This window comes from Tenrec ecaudatus, chromosome 9, assembly GCF_050624435.1.
Source record: "Tenrec ecaudatus isolate mTenEca1 chromosome 9, mTenEca1.hap1, whole genome shotgun sequence".
Classification (NCBI taxonomy): Eukaryota; Metazoa; Chordata; class Mammalia; order Afrosoricida; family Tenrecidae; genus Tenrec; species Tenrec ecaudatus.
In genome coordinates, this window is record NC_134538.1 from 19034742 (window position 1) to 19056040 (window position 21299).

Below are 21299 nucleotides of genomic sequence, written 5' to 3' on the forward strand. Positions count from 1 at the left end.
CTGACATGATCCCACCACACCGAGGCAAATCACTGGGGGAGTGCAGCAGAATAGAAAGGGAAAGGAGTGGCAAGGTCCCCAGGGAATGCCGAAAATGGACTTTGGGGCCAGGGCGTGATGCCCCAACAGACTGGACTGGAAAACACTCCTAGGGCCAGCAAACAATCCCTGAACTAACTACAAGCTTTTCTCTTATGAACTGTTTTGTTCTGTTCTTTGTCAGTGGTTTGTTTTTGTTGTTTTGTTGTCTGGTTGTATACTGTTGCTTTGTTTTCCTCTGTCTTGTTTTCGTGCATGTTAGTGTCTCCGCAGGTCTGTCTGAATAGGACAGGCTGGATTAACTACCTGGAGGAAAAACAACGGGACCGACAGTTCCGGGGGGACTTGGGTTGTGGGGGTAGGGGGGATAAGGAAGTGGTGTTAACAAACACAGGGACAAGGGAAAAACATGGGACCCAAATGGTAGAGAGTGGGGAGTGGCAGGCCTGGTGGGGAATGATCAAGGGTAAGGTTGCTTAGAGAAGAGGTATACTCTAGCCCAGGTGGCGACGAAGCATGGTAGTAGGGCAGGAGGAAAGTCAAGGGAGATGGAGGAAAGAGCTAGGAGTCAAAGGGCATTTATGGAGGTCTAGACAAAGACATGTGCATGCAAATATATATATAGGAGGATGGGGAAATAGATCTATGTGTCTATATTTATAGGTTAAGTATTAAGGTGGCGGAAGGACCTGGGCCTCTACTCAAACACTCCCTCAATGCACGAATACTTTCTTTTATTAAATTGGAACTCTATGATGCTCACTCTTCCGACACAACTGCTGGAGCCATAGGGGGTGAACTAGTAAATGTGATGAAGAAAGCGGATGGTGCCCGACTATCAAAAGAGATAGTGACTGGGGTCTTAAAGGCTTGAAGATAAAAGAGCGGCCATCTAGCTCAGAAGCAAAAAAGCCCACATGGAAGAAGCACACCGGCCAGTGCGATCACGAGGAGCCAAGGGACCAGGTATAAGGCATCATGCAAAAAAAAAAAAAAGTTATATGTGTGTGTGTATATATGTGTATATATATATGTATATATATACCATATTAAATGAAGGGGGAAGTACAGAGTGGAGACCCAAGGCCCAAGTGTCGGCCAATGGAGATCCCCTCATAGAGGGGTTTAGGAGAGGAGATGGGTTAAGTAGCGTGCGAGGTAGTACCGATGAAGAACACAGCTTTCCCCAAGATCCTGGATGTTTCCTCACCCCAACTACCATGATCCGAATCCTACCTTGCAGGGCTGGATAGGGCAGAGGCTGTACACTGGTACATATGAGGGCTGGAGGCACAGGGAATCCAGGGTGGATGATACCTTCAGGACCAAGGGTGTGAGGGGCGATGCTGGGAGAGTGGAGGGTGCGTGGGTTGGTAAGGGGGAACTGATTACAAGGATCCACATGTGACCTCTTCCCTCGGAGAGGGACAGCAGAGAAGGGGGGGAGGGGAGACTCCGGATAGGGCAAGATATGACAAAATAACGATGTATAAATTACCAAGGGCACATGAGGGAGGGTGGAATGGGGAGGGAGGGGGAAAAAAAGAGGACCTGATGCAAAGGGCTTAAGTGGAGAGCAAATGCTTTGAGAATGATTGGGGCAGGGAATGTATGGATGTGCTTTATACAATTGATGTATGTATATGTATGGACTGTGATAAGAGTTGTATGAGCCCTAATAAATTGTTAAAAAAAATCGAGTCATCTAGCTCAGAAGCAAAAAAAGCCCACTTGGAAAAAGCACACCAGCCTGTGTGATCACCTGGTGTCGAAGGGATCAGGTATCAGGCATCATCAGAACAAAAAATCCTATCATTGTGCATGAAAAGGAGTGCGGAGTGGAGACCAAAAGCCCATCTGTAGGCAATTGGACATCCCCTTACGGAAGGGTTGTGAGGAAGAGACAAGCCAGTCAGGGTGCAGTGTAACAACAATGAAACATACAACTTTTCTCTCGTTCCTAAATGTTTTCCCCCCATCATGATCCCAATTCTACAAATCTGGCTAGACCAGAGGAAGTACATTGATACAGATCGGAAGTGGAAACACAGAGAATCCAGGGCAGATGATCCTTTCAGAACCAACAGTGAGTGTAGCAATACTGGGAGGTGGAGGGAGAGTGGGATAGAGAAGGGGAACCTGTAATAAGGATCCACATATAACCTCCTCCCTGGGGGACAGACAACAGAAAAGTGGGTTAAGGGAGATATCGGACAGTGTAAGAAATGACAAAATAATAATTTATAAATTATCAAGGGTTCATGAGGGAGGGGGGACCAGGGACAAAGGGGAGAAATGAGGAGCTATGCCAAGGGCTTAAGCGGTGAGCAAATGTTTTGAGAATAATGAGGGCAACAATTGTGCAAATGTGCTTTACACAATTGATATATGTATGGATTGGGATAAGAGTTGTATGATCCCCAAGTAAAATGATAAAGAAAAAATCCTACAGGTAGAAAAAACTGAAGGTAAATGCTAAAAGATATCCTAAGCTGATAACAATTTTCTTGCTGGGAAGATGATCATAGACACCTGAAAATAACAGAAGTCGCACACGTATTTCACCAAAAAGAGTAAAATATGGAGAAATATGTCTGTTAAACTATTCCAACAGATAAGGCAATTTGACCATCTCTAATAGGAAACAAATAACTTATCTCACTAGAATGAAGAAAACTTTAAAGGGAGAGGAGACAAAATGAGAAAATGGAAACCGAAACCTTTACTCATTCTCAAACTGTGAGTTGTGACCCCTTTGGGGATCCAACGACCCTTTCACAGGGGTCACTGATTCCTAACAGTAGCAAAATTAATTGTGAAGTAAGAAGGAAAATAGACAAACTCCAAGGAGGGAAGCTAAGTTAGCACAATGGAGAACGTTTATGGTGGGAGCTCGAGATCCATGCTTGCTCAGTAGTGGAGGCGAGAGGATCGCAAGATGGACTTTCATAGTAAGGTAGAAGCATATAAGAGAGGGAACTTTTTGACAATCTTAAAGAAAATTATAGACCCAAACATATACTAATGTATATCAAATAAATAGAAATCTAAAAATCTAATCTCAGAAGAGCACTGGAGTACTATTGCAACGGTAGGAAAAGTGAGGTCTCACATTCGAAGGACACCTGTGATGGATGTGAGGCCTTCTACCAGTTGAATCAACTCCCCTGCCCTGTCCAATTACCTTTAAGGTACTTGACTACGCACCGGAAAAATTTCCACCATAGCTTGTCTCTAAAAATGACCACATTTCTCCTTGTTCCTATTGAGAGGAAGCTTCTGAGGTGACAACTGGATAACCTGCTCATGAGAAATTATAGAATCTTAGACACACCAAACTTGACCTAAACTTTATAAAGCCTGCAGAATGTTGTATTTCTAGAAAAATCATGTTCAAATGAACAAAGTAAAGGGTAGTCTCTCAAGGACAGATGACCTTACCCACTAACTTAGGACCAGAGAATGCAATGAGAATCTACCTCTTTGAGAACACAACAGACACTGTAAGGATTTCAACACTTAAGATAGGAAAAGCTAATGACAGGGCCAATGACTTGAGAATTCTCCTCACCAATGGAAACCAGGTTGCGATAGTTCTCCAACATCACATCCTGATTTAGGGTCTTCTGAGCAGTGTTCAGGAGCCGCCATTCTTCCCAGGTGAACTTTACAGCCACATCACTGAATGTCAGTGATTCCTGTAGTAAAAGGAGTCTATTTAATGACATATTTTCCATTTGAAAATTAAAAAAATACATCTTACACTAAAGAAAGCAAAATAATAATAAAAACTATTCTGAGTTAGTACATTCCATAGGTGTGGTCAACTGAGGACTTGGTAGAAAGCATTTGACCTATTTTTCTAGACTTGCAACCATGGGCACGGAAAACTAGTCCTATTTTCAGAAAGATCTCCATTGTTCGGATAAAGAAATCTTCCCAAATACACATCCTCCAAATAATGTGCACCCGACAACAGACCTCCATAAAGGAGCAGTCTTAAAGGAGCTATCACACTGTGTTTCCCTGAAAATAAGACATACCCATAAAATAAGCCATAGCAGGATTTCTAAGCATTTGTTCAATATGAGCCACACCCCCAAAATAAGACAGTGATAGGCATGGCTATGCAGCATATCGCCATGGAGAGGTAATGAAGACGGACAGCCCTTCTCGTCTGCCCCATCGTGACAGCTGTTATCTTGGAGGTGACCGAAGAGGTGTGGGCAGCCCCATCAACCTGGCTGGCCCCCCAGTCAGGTCCCGGTTGTACCATGTGTGCTGCAAGCTGAGGCACAGCGGGAGACACAGAAAATGAACATAAAAGTCTCCTCAGTGAAGTGAGGAGCAGGACGCTCTGCTTCAGGCATTGTTTGTCCTCAGGGGGACGGAGGAAAGCTGTGGCTGCCATTTTACTCAGCACTGTGGGTCGATGTTCCAGAAGAAGACGGCTTAACTATATTTGAATAAATGTAGATTGTTAGACCATACTTAATAAAAATAAGACACCCCTGAAAATCAACCTCAGAGTGTCTTCTTGAGGAAAAATAAACATAAGACAGTGTCTTATTTTGGAGGAAACACAGTAGTAGTAGAATCATTTCTCTGCCTGGCTGCTTCTAACTATGCTTGAAGGTTATCTGTGGATTAGAACCACCAGGTTTTGTAGCCAGTCCACCATAAAATGTGGCAAATGCCTGGGGAGGGCTCAGGGCATGTTTGATGTCAATTAGTCCTAGGTCAAGATGGTGACTCACCTTTTTGCTTGTTTGTTATGTTACCCACTTATGATATTACCCATTGACCATGTATACGCTAACTGCATGAGGTACATGCCTTATGAAAGATCTGTAAGCTCCATTATATACACCCACTGGAAAATACATTCACTCTCTCAATCCTGGCATAGGAAGAGAGCCCCGGTGTCCGGCTGTCTACTCTCCGTATTTTAATATTTACCACAATTGCAATGTTACTCCTAAGGTTCGAGTGTTGGGGAACCCTGTGCCACCAAAATAATCCACCCACTCATAAAATTAGAATTTTGAGTACCAGTGAAATGATCTGAACGGCTAGAAATCGCCAATTTATACTCACACAAAGTAGATACACACCTGTTTATATTAACAAACAAGTTTACAACACATTGTGAAATGGAATTAGGAGTCCTGGCAGGATCACCAGTATACGAGGCTCTGCATCTTCAGTGGCAATAGGTATCAGGAACTGTTCAGATGGGGAGGTCAAACATGCCTCAGCTCTCCAACATTTTTTGTCAATTCTTACACAAGTCATTCCTCCAACACCACTCTTTGTCTCACTTCTGGGTTTGATAATTTGTTGCTATGGCCACACAAAACTCATAAAGCAAACTGGTCTATTAATGAACAAGGTAAAACCTGGGATCAGGAATAAGAAGCTATAACTCAGATCCCAACACAGAAAGTTCATAGGGACTATCTCCCTTCCTGAGGCAGGAGGCTCTTATAAGTCACCTTTGGACAAGCTCCTCTTGTCAATCTTAGGAAAAATTCTTCTCAGCCACCTTGGAACAGTATTGACTTTAATTAAAAGGTCCTCTTGAACCTGCCTTCGTTCGTCACATGCTCTCCAAGAGGCCCCTCCTAATCTTGCCTAGGTGGGCAAGGTGCTAGGTTGACCCAAGAAGCCATCATATCAAGAGCTAGAAAAAGAGGGAGAGAGAGAACTGCATGCAAGCATTGTTGAGAACAAACCGTGAGACATTGGCCTGTTACGTGTTATCTGGTATTGTCAGCCCCTGCAGCCACATAGTTCAGAATGGATTAGGGATTTGCCAGCTTCCAGAACTCCATGAGCCATTTCCGTAACATCCCTGTCAACTGTGAGCTGCCTGTGTGACCTGATTTAAGAGCTTCTCCACTCCATGAGCCAACAGATTGCTGCCTGATATCTGAGATTCAACAACTTCCACATCCTGAAGAGTTAATTACCTGATGACTATTTAGTTTTGTTGAGAGACTGCAGAGCAAATCAAGGGACATCTTGAACCTCTACTTCATATGGACTGATCTACTGCTGCTCCTGCACAATGTACTGTAATATTCATGAATCAAGGGCTATACCAATGGAGATAATGCCGAGGGCAGAAGGGACATAGTGACAGAGCCAATTGTGACAGGTCCAGAAATGGCTTTTCAGCCAAGATATGGGACAGGCAGGCAAGATCAAGAGGAGGACATCTCTATGGAGCTGAGAGGAGCCTATAAAGATGGCACTATGAAGAGAGCTTACCTTCAGGGGGCAAAATGTCTGAGAGCGACACAGAGAAAAGGCCTGCCCTGAAGAAGAGCAAATGTGCCTACATGGTTCTGTAATATGAATGCCAATGAGTAGCCTATGGATTCTGATACTAAGGCACATTCTGTTACCGAATAAAACTTGTACGTGTGAATCTGGACTGTAAGTTGTACATGGCCACTGCAAAAAATTGATGAGCTGAGTAGGAGAGGACTGTGGGAAAGATACTAGGGTCAAAACTGTTAAAGTATTGGAGAGTACAGGTATGTTTATGTTCTGCCTCACATGAATCAGAGCTGATGCTGATGGCTGATTCTCTCTCCTGCATCTATAGTTAGAGGAGGTGAGAAGCCGTCAACCTTTTTTAAACTACTATTGCTACAAGGCCCATTTTAGCTGCATTAATAAGAATATGTAATGCATCACCTTTAGAAAGAAACATTAAAGAAACTTACTCAGACAAAATTCCCATGAAATACTGACCTGTCCTAAAGAGGTGACCTTATTTCTCCTTAAAAACTAGGCATAGTCAAGGAGTTGGAAATAACCAAAATTTCCATCAACGGATGAATGGATCAAAAACTGTGGTACATACAATGAAGTACCATGCATCCTTAAAAAGCAGTGATGGACATATGAAGCATATCACCTCACGGGAAGAACGGGAGGAAATTATGCTAAGTGAAGTAAGCCAAGCACAAAAGGACAAGTATAGCATGAGTCTGCTGAGGTAAGCTTAAAAATGCAAAAGGGTCATAGGGAAAAAGCTACTTTATACAAACATTCCTAGGGTGAGGTTCAGGTAGTATGGCAGGGGCCAGACCAAATCCAGGGATACATATGGTAGCCAACTACAAAGATGGGGGGGGGGGTGGGGAAAAAAGATAAAGACATGGGTAGCAGGGGAACAGAATATTAACCCATCCAAATGGAGGACATTGTTTATATCTCCACAGAGAAAGAGGGACCAGACTTCAACCGGGTGCACCAAGACATGAATGTAACATACCGGCATGAAGCAGGGAGCCAATAGGGGGGTCTGAGGAGCCAGCTCCAATCCCAACAATGTGGAGAGTGCCCCCTCCAATAGAAGAATTCACTTCAGAGCACATTACTGAAATTACAGCTCAGGGAGAGGGACATGTCTGACCAGAGCAGACAGGAGCAAAAGAAGGGAGAGGAAGAGAGTGGTATACATCCTGGCCCACTACGGCTTGAGGGCAATATTCCCGCTCAGAGCAGCCAACGAACCGAGAGGACCATAGGGCCTGACTCACTACAAGACAGGATGTCCGTAACTAACCCACAGCATTACAGGGGACAACACTGGAGACACAGTGCAGAAATTGCGCCCAATCTGACATCATACTGAGGCGAAACAAGGGTAGGCAACAGAACAGCAAGGGGAACAGAATAATGAAGTCCCCAGGGAATACCAAAAATAGACTTTGGGTCCACGGCATGGCACCCCATCAGGAAAACACTCCTAAATGTTAACAGACCTTGAATTATTTACAGGCTTTTTGTGTATGTTTTTGGTTTTGTTGTTGTTGTTTTGTTTTCTTTTGTTGCTTTGTTTTGCTCTGTCTTCTTTTGTATGCATGTTATTATCTCTGCAGGTCTATGTAGATAAGATAGGCAGGATAAACAAACTAGAGGAGAAAGCAATGGGAGAGGGGGAGGCAGGGGGAAAGGAAGTGGTTGTTAATAAATCCAGAGACACGGGAACAACAAGTGATCTAAAATTGATGGTGAGGAGCATGTAGGAGGCCTAGTACTGCTTATCAAGGACAATGTAACCGAGAGGAATTACTGAAATCTACATGAAGGCTGAACATGATAGTGTGACAAGAATAAAGTAAAAGGAAATATAGGAAGGAACTAAGAGGCAAAGGGCATCGACAGAGGTCTAAATACAGTCATGTACAAATATAAATATATTTATATATGATGATGGGGAAATAGATCTATGTGCATATATTTTATAGGTTTTAGTACTAAGGTAGCAAATGGACCTTGGGCCTCTACTCAAGTACTCCCTCAATGCATGAACATTTTGTTCTATTAACCTGGCATGCTCACCTTCCCCACATGATTGCCGAGTGCATAAGCAAGTGTGGTGAAGAAAGCTGATGGTGCCCGGCTATCAACAGATATAGTGTCTGGAGCCTTAAAGGCTTGACGATAAACAGACAGCCATCTAGCTCAGAAGCAACAAAGCCCACAAGGGAGAAAAGAAGCACACCAGCCTGTGTGATCATGAGGTGTTGAAGGGATCAAGTAGCATACATCAAAGAACAAAAAAAATCATATCATTGTGAATGAGCGGGGAGTGCAGAGTGGAGACCCAGAGCCCAACTGTAGGCAATTGGACATCCCCTTGCAGAGGGGTCGCAGTGAGAAGAGCCAGTTAGGGTGCACTATAGCACCGATGAGACATACAATATTCCTCTAGTTCTTTAATGCTTCTTCCCCTCCACAATCATGATCTCAATTCTACCTTGCAAATCCAGCTAGACCAGAGGATGTAAAATGGTACAGATAGGACTGGAAACACAGGTCATCCAAGATACATAACCCCCTGAGGACCAATAATGAGAGTAGAGATACCAGGAGGGTAAGGGGAAGGTGGGGGAGAAAAGGGAAATCGATCACAATGATCTACATTTAACCCCCTCCCTGGGGAAGGAACAACAGAAAAGTGGGTAAAGAGAGACACTGGACAGTGTAAGACATGAAAAAAGAATAATAATTTATAAATTATCAAGGGTAAGGGAAGGTGGGAAAAATGGGAAGCTAAAATCAAGGGCTCAAGTAGAAAGAAAATGTTTTGAGAAGGATTGCAACAGACGCACAAATGTGCTTGAAACAATAGATATATGTATGGATTGTGGAAAGTGTTGTACGATTCCACAAATAAAATGACTTCAACAAACAAATTTGGCATAGCATATCATTTGAATGATATTTATGAGTTGGCCATAGAATAATGAATTATTAGTTGAAAGATAATGTCATCCAAAGACTCCTCAGTGACGTATTATGTTCAATGTCAATAGTTTAGTTTTAATCCTATGAACAATATACATACTCCTAATCTTCTCCAGACCAATCTTGAAGTCAGAATCAGAGTTTATCTATAACTTCTATTTCAAATTTCCTCTTTTCCAATGAACTGAATCAGTATTATACAGGCTTCTACATTTCCAGTAGGAAATATAGAAAAGGATAAAATACATCAAAATCACCTGAGTCTTGGCAATTTTCTTTTGGTCTTTAGGACACTGCCGGCAACTGGGATGCTCTATGTTTGTCTTATCTGTATCAGCTCTAACGATGTTCACAAATTTCAATCTCTCATGGGGATATCCAGAAATAATAATACCCAAACCAGGCACTTCCTCTTTCTACTTCGCTGCTGTTGACGCACAATTTGCAGGCTGGTGAGAGAATGCAACGTGAGTAATACATAACCTGTAGGTCCAGATGTGTTACTATTCTGTCCCTCTTCTTACACAAAGTCCTCAATCCTGTTAACAGTGCCCTTACTGAGTGACGGAAAACATGCTTGACGGAAAACATGCTTATACCATGCCCAATAAATCAAAAACCCTGAATTTTCAGACATGCGAGTAAAAGATGAGTTTCTGACAACTAGAGAGTGGACAATCAAATATACATCTCAAAAAAGCTGGATCCCTACCTCACAGCATACAGAACTATCAATTACTTACTGTGTGAATCTCAAAGAGAATGACAAATCAATGAACTTTAAAGATGATTACATTAATTAAACCATCTGGCAACATTTTACATGGGCTATATAAAAACTATTATACACTGAAAATTATTTTCAGGAGGAACTTTAAATTTTAAAATCACTTTAGAAACACTTTAAAACTAACCATCAAGTAGAGTTAGAAGGATAAGCACCCGTTAGGACACAATAAAACTGCTGCACAGAGTTTCTGAGACTCTAAAGCCATGACAGGCAGCTAATGGGTTTGTACCTCTGACCATGAGGTTAGCAGTCCAACTCTTAATACATGTCAAAACCAGGGCTCCAAAATAAATACTTATGTATCATATCCGATTGAAACTTATATATTTTGAAATGAAGTAAGAAGTATACATCCCCTTATAGTGCTTTTAAGGTAGCATTATTTGTATTACCTAATGCAGTTTGCTAGTTGGCCCATACAAGTATACAGTCCCTCTAGAGATGGCCCCTTAACTCCTTCCAAATATTTACGCGGGTTTGTTGCCCACCAATGTGAATGAAGCAAAGGAGCCCTGGTGGCAATAGTGGCTACTGTTGGGCTGCTAACTGCAAGGTCAACAGTTGGAAACCATGTATTTCTCCTTGAAAGAAAGATGTTATTTTCTTCTCTCAAGAGTGGCACGGCTCTCTACTCTGCTAAAGAGATAGTCTTTGAAACCCACAAGGGCAGTTCTACCCTGTCATATAAGCTTTCTATGAGCCAGTGTTAACTTGATAGCACTGAGTTTGTTTTGTTTTTTTTTTTGTTTGTTTTTTGTTTAAGAGGATTGGGCAGCTTGCCCAACAACACATTGGTATCCTTGGGGCTATGCAAATAAGATGTCTGAAAACCTAATGAGGGAATTAGTCACATTAGACATCGTGTTAGGTTTCATTGATCCATTTCAGAAAAAGAAATTGGGATCTCACTACCATCAAAAAAGAAGAGCCTGGATCCAAGATTCTTATTTTTATTGAGAAGGGGGGAGTAGGGGGTGGGGAAAATAGTCTTACTTGTTGTTTAGAAATATCCCCCAAGGGCGTCCAGGCATGATCTTGCACACATCGGGAACGTCAGGCAGCAGAGTGCAGGCCACCAGCCAGCTACCCTGAGGACTGCCTGGTAGCACGCTCTAGTCCTGGCTCATCTCCAGCGAGTCTGTCAGGTCCATCACAGAGCACTCCCCAGGGCATTACAGTTGTCCTTAAAGCCCTTCAATCCGAGGACGTGCTTGGCACGTTCACTCTTCTGACTGGAGGGGAGGTATGTCACCTGGAAGGTAGTTGGGGAGGCTTCAGGAGATTGGGTAAGGTCTTTGGCTGCTGACTGGTGGTGTCACTGAGAGCTCCCACTTGGTGCTTTGACCGCAGTGGCCAGCTCAGTCAGGGCCTCCTGATAGCACAGGTACTCACTCTGGCCAAAGACCCCTGCCCCATAGCGGACTGCCTCATAGCCATGCAGCAGGGGATCAATGAGGGTCTTGCACATACCCTTGAAAGGAGGAGCAGCGTTCCAAAGATAGAGCAGGTAGGAGAAATGTTTGCCCATTAGGGAACAGGGATGCCGGCCTTCACTGTGAAATGGGAACTCAGAGGCAGGAATGGCGTCCAGAGCTTTCATCTTGTACAGATAGTTGTAGCAATTTTGATTTCCCCAGGTTTCCAGCTGTGGCAGTTTGGCATCATCAACTGCAAGGAGATGGGGTTCCTACTTGCTAGCCAGAACTCTGGACAGTTGAATATCAATTACTTCTTTCAGATCCTTGGGGGCATTGTGTCCCACAGGGTCATGAGGTCCCCTCTGAGATTTCATTGCAAAGTGCATGATTTGCCTCTTCACAAAAAATAAATAGTAGTATAAACACCAAGCTCCCGTAGACCATCACCAGCGTGACATTCACCTCGGACAGCCAGTCACTACTGGATGCCATGGCCTTCCCACCCTACACAGAGCTGCTCTGGTTTACCCCGATGCCTTGACTCATCAGCCCAGGTTTGTCTGCGTTTCCTGGAGCACCCCGGCCATTTCCTTATGGGGGAAGACTAAGTGAGACCCAGCCAGAAACATGGCAGCTTCGGGAGGGGGTGGGGGGGAGGAGGCATATCCTAGATTCTTGTATTAAAACTCTTCAATCCAAAAGACAGAGCTGTGACACAAGAGAGAATGCGATGGGGAGGAGCAACAACAGAGACATGTGACAGCAAAACCAAGAGACTGAGAGAGAGCAGTGGGCTTAGAGGCCACAGAACACGAGAGCTCAGTGCCTTTGGGCAGGAGGTTAGGAGGTGAAGTACTGTACATCTATCTGAGTACTTATTTGGGAACTAGATTTGCCGACCCACACAGAGCTGAGTATATTTGGTCTGAGGCTAAGGAGTAGAGAGAGCATTTATTCCGCAGAGCTAAAAGACCTTTATAACATTTGCCCATTTAAGACAGAGACCAATAGGCTACAGGGCCTGACCTTAGATGCAGGTATATCTGTCAAAGTGCTATCCGAAAGAAGAACTGTACCTTGAGTCATTTATGATCCTAAATTGTGTGTTAGGGTAGAAAAGTGAACCATTTGTCAAATATAATTTAAGGAGATCATTTATTAAACTTAAGAGATAGCAAAAGACATGCGTGTGCGCACGCACGCACACACACCCCATATATTTAAGGGAGGCCAGTAGCATAAAGTCAAAATAACAACTGAAGAATCAGTCGGGACCCTGAATAAAAAGGGCGTAGAACAAAAGGCAAGTCACAGATCACGACTGGTGGCATAGGAATACATCACAGGTACACATGGGACTGCAGCATCAGGAATGAGACCATGATTAGGACATGCACATTATTAGAGAGAGGGACTTACAAAATAGGTCCAGAGTCTTTACACAAAGCCAGTCAAGGCAAGACTCCTGACAATGGCCCCTGTTCTTCCCTCAGGAAGTTGACCTCCATCAAGGATACACCTAGGCAGGCAAGTGGAGAGAGGCTGGCTGGAAAGGAGTGCAGTCTACTTCGAAGGCATTCTTCCCCAGAGGAAAATGATCTGCCTGCTAGGTTAATGATCAGAGAGAATTTAATGGCGGCTTAATCAAAGTGGGGACACAGCAAATGGACACTGAGTTGTCACTGTCATCAGCAAACCAATCCTAAAACCCAACTCAATGCCATCAAGTGGATTCCGATTATAGCAACTCTTTAGGAGAAGATGAACTGCTGTTTCTGGGTTTCTAAGACTAACTCTCTACAAGAGTAGACACCCCGTCTTTCACCCCAGGTGTGACTTGGAATCTGTAACCACTACGACACCAGCCTTTTGTTAAGTTGGAGTGCTCAGAACTTAAGTTCTAATACAATTATAAACAGTTACTTACCCAGTGAATGCTATCATTCAGGGAGACGAGTAAAGACCTTGGACGCTGACCATCAGGACAGCCTTGTACACTGGCGCTCTCCTGGGGTCAGAGTCCAGGAGACACGGATCCTTCCTGCCTCCCCTCAAGCTCCTCGCCCAGCACTGCCCTCAGGAACCCCAGGCCTTCACACCCTGCTTGGAGTCAGGTGAACGGATTTGCTTCACAAACCAGTCAGAAGTTGAAATCTTTCCTTGTGACACTTCAATGCGCAAGACAGTAGTAACAGATTTCTAGCTCCCTAGACTGGATCAAATTTCACTGTGGCAAATCTTTGATCTGAAACAGAAGAGGAATCAGTGTTGAGAAAGGTATGTCAGGTTCTTGGCCTGTACTTTTTGCACTAAATAGTGACCACCCCACCCCCTGGGATCAAAACCATGCTCCAATCTGAGGGTGTTTACATTAAACAAGAGCCCACTCTATCTTTACAGCGTAATTTTACTCATTTCTCAAATATCGTTTTCAACTTCGGATCCACATCCTATATGTACAGTATTTATTTATTTATATTCAGAATAAAATGGAAGTATTTAAAGTCTCAAAATTCTCAAGCTCAATTGAAGCTAAATATCTCCTTTTCACCAGCAATCTGAAGAAAGGAATATTTTATGAAAAACATTTCCTAACCTGTACTCGACCTCAGACCAACCTTTGACGTATTTGGCTAAATCATATTTGGCTGAATCATGCTCACATATGCCCTCCAATCCATGCTGAGCTTTTCATCAAGTTCATCAAGTTTAACCTGCCACAATTCCCTTCCATCCTGTGTATTCTTTACAATATCTATTGAGTGTGAAGAAATGCCTAAGGTTGTGTGGTAATTAGAGAAACTTGCTGTGGAAGTAGACAAGAGACAGAAGAACACCAACAGGACAACCTAGAGGTACCTTGGCCAAGACAGAGTTATCCTAAACAAGAAAATAAGCCAGGGGAATGCTTATTTGCTACCCTCTTAAGTTCGTGGCTTGATGCATGTCCAATTTTAAAGCCTTTGGGAAAGATTGCATCCTACAGTCAAAGAATGGCAAGGGGTAGGTAGATGGGTGATGCCAAGAACCAAGGTAAAGGCAGAAGCTTAAAAGAACAAGAGGGATCCAGGAAAGAGATGACTGATCAACCATTCTGTCATCTTGGCCTAGATTCTGGATTCCTAGCTCTAGGTAATGCTGACTGATGACACACAACACAAACTGTAGGAGAGGGCTTATTGGCTTGGGTTCTAGGATGTCCCATCCATAGTCGTGGTCTTCTAGGGAGAAAGGAAAAAGCTAATGCCTAGGCTTGAGCTTGTGAAACATGCTCTACCAGGAACCTAGTTTGGCAGGATAACAAAATGAATGTGCTGGGAAGAAGCTATGCTGTGATAAAGTAGGGAGGCAGTAGCCTGAGTGACTAGTTGGATATCACTGACACTGACCTTTTGCAAGCCCCAGTGTTTCTGAAGGAAGAGATGTGTGAGGTGAAGGGATAGGATAAAGGATGTGGATTAGTGCTAGTCTAAAACTAATCAGTAAGTCAGGTTCCTATAGAAAAACACAATTTGTTTTAAACTCTCTCATGTATACCAGTCATCAGGCATACCTTCAATATAAGGCTCACCATTCCACCGGGTCTTAAGGACAGGCTTCAACTCAGGGCTCTTACATTGGTTGGTTGCAGAGTAAGGTTGGCTTACAGGCCCCTCCTTGAGCAACACTTTTAATCTAAGCTTGACTAAGCTTTAATTCCTTCCAGAAATACTGATAGCTTGTGCAAAAAATACAAAAAAACAGAATGGTGATAGTAACAGTCAAGAGACCAACAGATACATTGCATTGGATAAATATGCCTTATTAGGCCTGTTCAGAGTGTTGAAGAGCAGGGCTCTTACTTTTGAGGACTAGGTTCACCTCACCCAAAACATGGTATTGTCAATTGTTTCATATGTACTGGGAGTTGAACCCAGCATAAGGAAGAATGAAGAAGAATTGATTTGTTTGAATTGTAATGCTGGCCAAGAATACGGAAATAACATTGGGTCTCCAAAAGCACAAACAAATTTGCCTTCGAAGAAGTAAACTCAGAGTGCTAATTAGAGGTAAACATACTGAGAGTTCATATTACATACTTTGGACAATGTTGTGAGAAGGGAGCAGTCCCTGGAGGATAGTATATGTGGCAAAGTAGAAGGACAGGGAAAAGTAGGAATCCCAAGCTAAAGGGATTGACACAGTGATGGCAACAATGGGTTCATCCTAAATTGTGAGTCTGGCAGAGGAGAAGCCAGTGTTTCCTTCTGTTGTATATGTTATATGTTGGTCCCTGGGATGTGGAATCAACTCAATGCCACCTAACAACAGCCTCAGAAACCACTGATCAGTACCCAAGACAGGCACAAAATACCAGTGTGTTAGTTATGTTTACAAAACACTGTTTCCATGGTAACGGAAGCCAAATCTTTCACGCAACATTTGCTGGAACAAAAGCTTTCTTATTAAAAAGGAATGTTGTTTTTTTTTTGTGGGTGTGTGTGTGTGTGTGTGTGTGTGTGTAACAAAGCAATGACAAAATCACTGAGGAATTCCTGCCCCTTATTGATTTACACCATTCTCCTGGAGGGGAGTTGAAGGAAATCCTCTGAGATCCACCAAACAATGTCTTATGACAGAGTATTTCCCAAACTTGTGCTCAAGTGTGAGGGCAGTATACAGTCACTCAGGTGTGAGTGACTATTTGTCTGTCAAGAGGAGTGTAAATCATTTATCCCTCTACACTGAGGGGTCAGTTACAAGTCCAGAAGATCCAGACAGAGCAAGTTATCTATGAGAGTTAAGTGGGATTCAGGATACTCAAAAGGTCTACAATCACCGAAGCAAAATTAAATTCCATGCAAAATTTCAAGGCTAACTGTAAAATAGATTAAAGCTAAAGATTCTGGTAGCTAGAGACCAGAGTATTCACACAGTATTTCTTTAGGTTTTGTTGTGTAAGCTCAAGTTATTGGGTACACTTACTAACATTTTCTATGAGACCAGTAAAAAAACTGATACCAAGGTCAGATGATAATTAAGAAAACTCTAGACCAATATTGGTAATGGAATTACATGAAAAAGTTCTTAAAATTATTGGGAACTGAGTCAGACAACACATTAAAATAATCAAGCACTTACTCAATGCAAGAACACGTTGTTCTAATAAATTGGCATTCCAGGATGCAAACCTTCCCGACAGGATAGCTGAAGAAAATGTGTGCATAAGCAAATGTGAAGAAAGCTGACAGTGCCCGGCTATCAAAAGATATAGCGCCTGGGGTCTTAAAGGCTTGAAGATAAACAAGAGGCCATCTAGCTGAGAAGCATCAAAGCCCACAGGGAAGAAGCACACCAGCCTGTCTGACCACAAGATGCAGAAGGGACCAGTTATCAGACATCAAAGAGCTGAAAACCATATCAGTGGGTGCCCTCCTCCCTGATATGATCAATGAAGACAAACGTGTGCATAAGCAAATGTGGTGAAGAAAGCTGATGGTGCCCAGCTATCAAAAGATATAGCATTTGGGGTCCTAAAGGATTGAAGATAAACAAGCAGCCATCTAGCTGAGAAGTATCAAAGCCCACATGGAAGAAGCACACCAGCTTGGCTGACCACGAGATGTCGAAGGAATCAGGTATCAAACATAAAGGAACAAAAATCATATCACTGAAAAGGTGGGTGAGTGCCGAGTGGAGACTCAAAACCCATCGGTAGCCAACCAGACACCCCCTTACTGAAGGGTTGTGGGGAAGAGATGAACCAGGCAGGGTGCAACATATAATTTTCATGTAGTTCTTAAATACTTTCTGCCCCCCACTATCATGATCCCAATTCTACCTTAAAAATCTGGCTAGACCAGAGGATGTACATTGGTACAGAAAGCAACTGGAAACACAGGGAATCCAGGACAGATGACTCCTCCAGGAGCAGTGGTGAGAGTGGTGATGCTGGGAGGGTGGAGGGAGGGTGCATTGGAAAGGGGGAATTGATTACAAGAATCTACGTATAGCCTCCTCCCTGGTGGAGGGACAGCAGAGAAGAAGGCGGGGGTGGGGTGGGGTGGGGAAGACGTCAGACAGTGTAATATATGACAAAATAATAATAATTTATGAATGATGAAGGGTTCATGAGGCAGGGGGGAATGGGGAGGGAGGGGTAAAATGAGCAGCAGATATTAAGGGCTCAAGTAGAAGGCAAATGTTTTGAGAATGATGATGGCAACAAATGTACATTTATTCTTGACACAACAGAGGTATGTATGGATTGTGATAAGAATTGTATGAGCCCCCAATAAAATGATTTAATAATAATTATATACGATGATTAATTGAAATGTGCCCTAGATTTGACTTAACATACAATAAGCACTCTAATATACCAATTAATGTAAAAAAACTCTTTTTCACATTACAAAAAAATTGATAATTATCAATTACCTAGACACATAAAACATACTAAACAAAGTCAAAGGATTTTCATGTTAAGGGAAAAAACCCTCCATAAACCTTACATACAAGAGATATAGTTCAATATGTTAATATGCTAATAAACACTCCTTTTTAAAAAAAGGTCAAAATGTCAGACTTAGAGAGAAGAGAAAAAAACATCACCCCACCTCAGAAACACTACAAAAATATCCACTTTCACCAATGATATTCAAAATTGGCTGTATATTAAAACTACCACATTCAGAATAAGTTTTTTAAGGACGAGGCTGCCAAAGAGAAATAAAAAGTGCTTGAATCATACATTAATGATCGTATCCATGAAAGAGTCAAGATATGCCTTAAATAGGTAATAAATATATAAACGTTGTAGGCTACATTTCAACACGCAAATATAACTTTGGGTACTCAATTCACAAAGCACATGCTTCCCTGCACATCCTAAAGGTCAGCAGCAGCCGGCGTCAAATAAGGTAACCAGTGAAACCAGATGTTCCAGGTTCGAAGAAAGAGGCTTCCATACTCCATAAGCTAAGTGCCATACGTGCCTCACCACCCCTTTACGAACCCTCGCCCCCAGCTGCTGAGTAGACGTCCCAGACCTGTTGCCTAGGTCACGGAACCGCTTCCTGGACCTCCCACCCCGTAATAAAGCTATTTCTGTTTCTGCTCTCCCTCGTCCTGTCAGTTATATCCGTCTTCCTCCCTGTTCCTCAGTTTCGCCTTTACATTACCCTTCATAGAAAACTTTTATACACATGCGTTTCTATGGATTTCTTCCTCTAGCCTACTTCAACACCCACACGGCTGAGTGTGCTCCCTGCAGCCACACACCAGCTGGCACGAAGAGCCAGGGAGTTTCCAGACCTGGACCTTGGGTTCTCCCCTCCCCCCCCCCCAAACAGGTGACAAGACTTAGCAATCCTGCGGAGGAAGCCCTAACGTTTTGCGCACCAGCCGCAGCCACGCGCTTCCGGAGACGTGTTCTCTTCTTCGTAGTGAGAGAAATAACAGACCCCGGGCTCACCTTTGAGCTGAAGAGGTGCAAGGAGTCTCCCGGAGAAGGCACCGCTGTGCGGAAAGGAAACAATGAAAGGTGGAAACCCACAAGGCAACGAACCTGGGAACCCCCAAGACAAGAACCCAAATGTGGGATTACCCCTTTCTCCAACTGGGATTCCCACCATGAACCCCAGCCAATCCAAAATCTGGGGGATGGGATCAGCCTCCCAGGGCGCCTGCTCTCCTCTATCACCACCAGAGGGGCGCCGCATGGTGGAAGGGGAGGCGAGAAAGGGCGCTTGCACCCCAGCAGGGCTGCTGTGTGCGCCAGGGTACCCCACTCTGGCCGCCGCCCACACGCAAGTCCCTGGAGACGAGCGCCCCTCACCTGGGAGCTTGGGCTACATGGTGCTCAGGTTGCGGACGCTCCTCCAGCTCCGCGCGCGGCGCAAAGTAGGACCCGCCCCAAAAGCCACCCTTCCTGCTAGGACACCGCCACTTCCGCCCTGTCTCTCAGCGACCCCCCGGGGGGAGGAGCTTGCGGGGTCATGGTCTCCACCTTCATGTCACCTTTGAGGCGGCTCTGGACCCGCCCATTGCTGCTGCTGCTGCTGCAGGTGCCTGGGGAAGCGCGGAGGGGCGGTGCTGTTTGGGCCTGGGGGCAGGGGGCGGGGTCTGGGGCGGGGAGGGGACAGGGAGAGGCGGTCTGGCAACAATGGGCCCTCAGGCTGGCTGAGGCTGCAGCTGCAAAGGCTCAGGTAATGATGGCTGAGGCACCTGCGGGCAGAAATGATACTTTCCCCCAGCCCCAAGAGCGTGCTCGGGGGACATAAAATGATGCACAATGAACGTGTGCAAGCCTGTGATCAGATTCCCCAGATGGGGACTCCTAGTAACTAATGCGAACCACCCAGCCACCCAACCCTGCCAAGGTGTTAATGGGGCTGAAGCAAGAACCGAAACTAATGACCTTGAGATGATGGACCATTCCGCCCCCCAAAGCATTGTCGTGTATGACTGCCTTTAGGAAGAGAAATACCTGGCATCATATGGTCTAGGAAAAGTATGTCAGTGTAACAAAATTTAAAAATAAAACAAGCAGGAGCCCTAAATATTGATGGGAGAAAGGGGTGGCTGGGGGGATGGTTGTTCAACTTGACTGCCCTTAGGGTTAGAGTTTGTATTTTTATCTTGTTTTGTTTTGCTTGAATGCTATTGGGGCAGTTAAACATACAGTTCAGTTCAATGAGGCCTATCATGATTATCGCACTGATAATTTAATTTATCACTGACCAGAGGTTCTATCAATCCAGTGGTTTCAAGTGAATGTGCAGATGTTTTTAGAGACTCTTCCAAATTGAGAGGTTTGCAATTTAAGTTTACTTCCTCCAAGTAACTCTTGTCTGTTGGGTCTCTCAGAACAAGTGCTTATGGGACAGATCAAAGTGAAGCATTTCCCTATTAATTTGCATCCATAAGGATTATGCTTCTTTTATACCTGTTATATAGAGAATTCCTTTATGAAAGTTCTAGTCAGATTCCAAAGTTGCTGGCTGAAAATGAGAATTGCATATGAGAATTGTAACAATTTGTCACATTTCCCAATTTGGTCAGATTGTTCTGCAGACTGTACAGAAAACTCTGTTGTCTAACGTTATCAGGAATCGAAATAAGTACTTATCAGCAAATACTTACTGAATTAAACTGATTTATGTTCCCAGTTCTTAAATCTTGGAAAGCAGAGGCTAGATTTTGCAACTAAAGGGGAACTTCTCTTGAAATACCTGTCCTGTTTGACTGGGTAAGCTAGAGAAACAAATCCAGGGATACTCGTGATGTGTAAGAAAGGGCTTTATATCAAAGAGTAATTGGATGTCAAGGAAACATCCCAGCCCAGTCTAGATCAAGTCCATAAGTCCGATGTTAGCACACAAGTCCAATACTAGTCCATAGATTCCTCTTCAGACTCACACAGCACATACAATGATACTGAATGCAGAAAGATCACAGGTCAATGGCGGAAAATTCTTGTGTATCCAAAGGCGGTAGAATTTCTTAGTGCTGCCCGCAGGTCTCCACGTGGCTCTTCTAGCTCTCCGAACAGTGAGAGGGTGACGCAGAGAGGGTGGCTGACCTCCATGGAGAAAGAGTGGAAGTTCCCAGAATGCTCATGAGAAGTCAAACCCGCCAGGAGGCATCATCCAGCTGTGACCTGATTGACAGGCTAACCTCTACCCCTAGACTTATTTATCAAGTGAATATTAAATTATATAACTACTATACCTGCTTTCAGATGAAGTTTTCTGTCTCCATGGATAAATCATGAATTTTAAAACAAAAACCCCAACTCT

General features: G+C 43.7%; 1 protein-coding gene and 1 pseudogene across 10 annotated transcripts in view; both read right to left on the reverse strand.

Annotated features, from left to right (window-relative positions):
- LOC142456714 (zinc finger protein 614-like) overlaps positions 1–19486 on the reverse strand; it is a 95060-nt gene extending 75574 nt beyond the window's left edge. For 6 of the 10 annotated variants that reach the window (XM_075557930.1, XM_075557924.1, XM_075557932.1 and 3 more), the window contains exons 1-4: positions 19337–19422; positions 18974–19017; positions 13445–13762; positions 3611–3737 (exon numbers count right to left, since the gene is read on the reverse strand). In XM_075557930.1, coding sequence (XP_075414045.1) covers positions 3611–3644 — 34 coding nt within the window. In that variant the 5' untranslated portion in view covers positions 3645–3737; positions 13445–13762; positions 18974–19017; positions 19337–19422. Of the gene's footprint in view, positions 1–3610; positions 3738–9566; positions 9737–13444; positions 13763–18973; positions 19018–19336 lie in introns of those variants that run through there. The other 4 variants (XM_075557925.1, XM_075557928.1, XM_075557927.1 and 1 more) reach the window with 4 other exon arrangements.
- Positions 11104–12009, reverse strand: LOC142456715 (protein C1orf43-like; annotated as a pseudogene).
- Positions 19487–21299: the final 1813 nt, after the last annotated feature.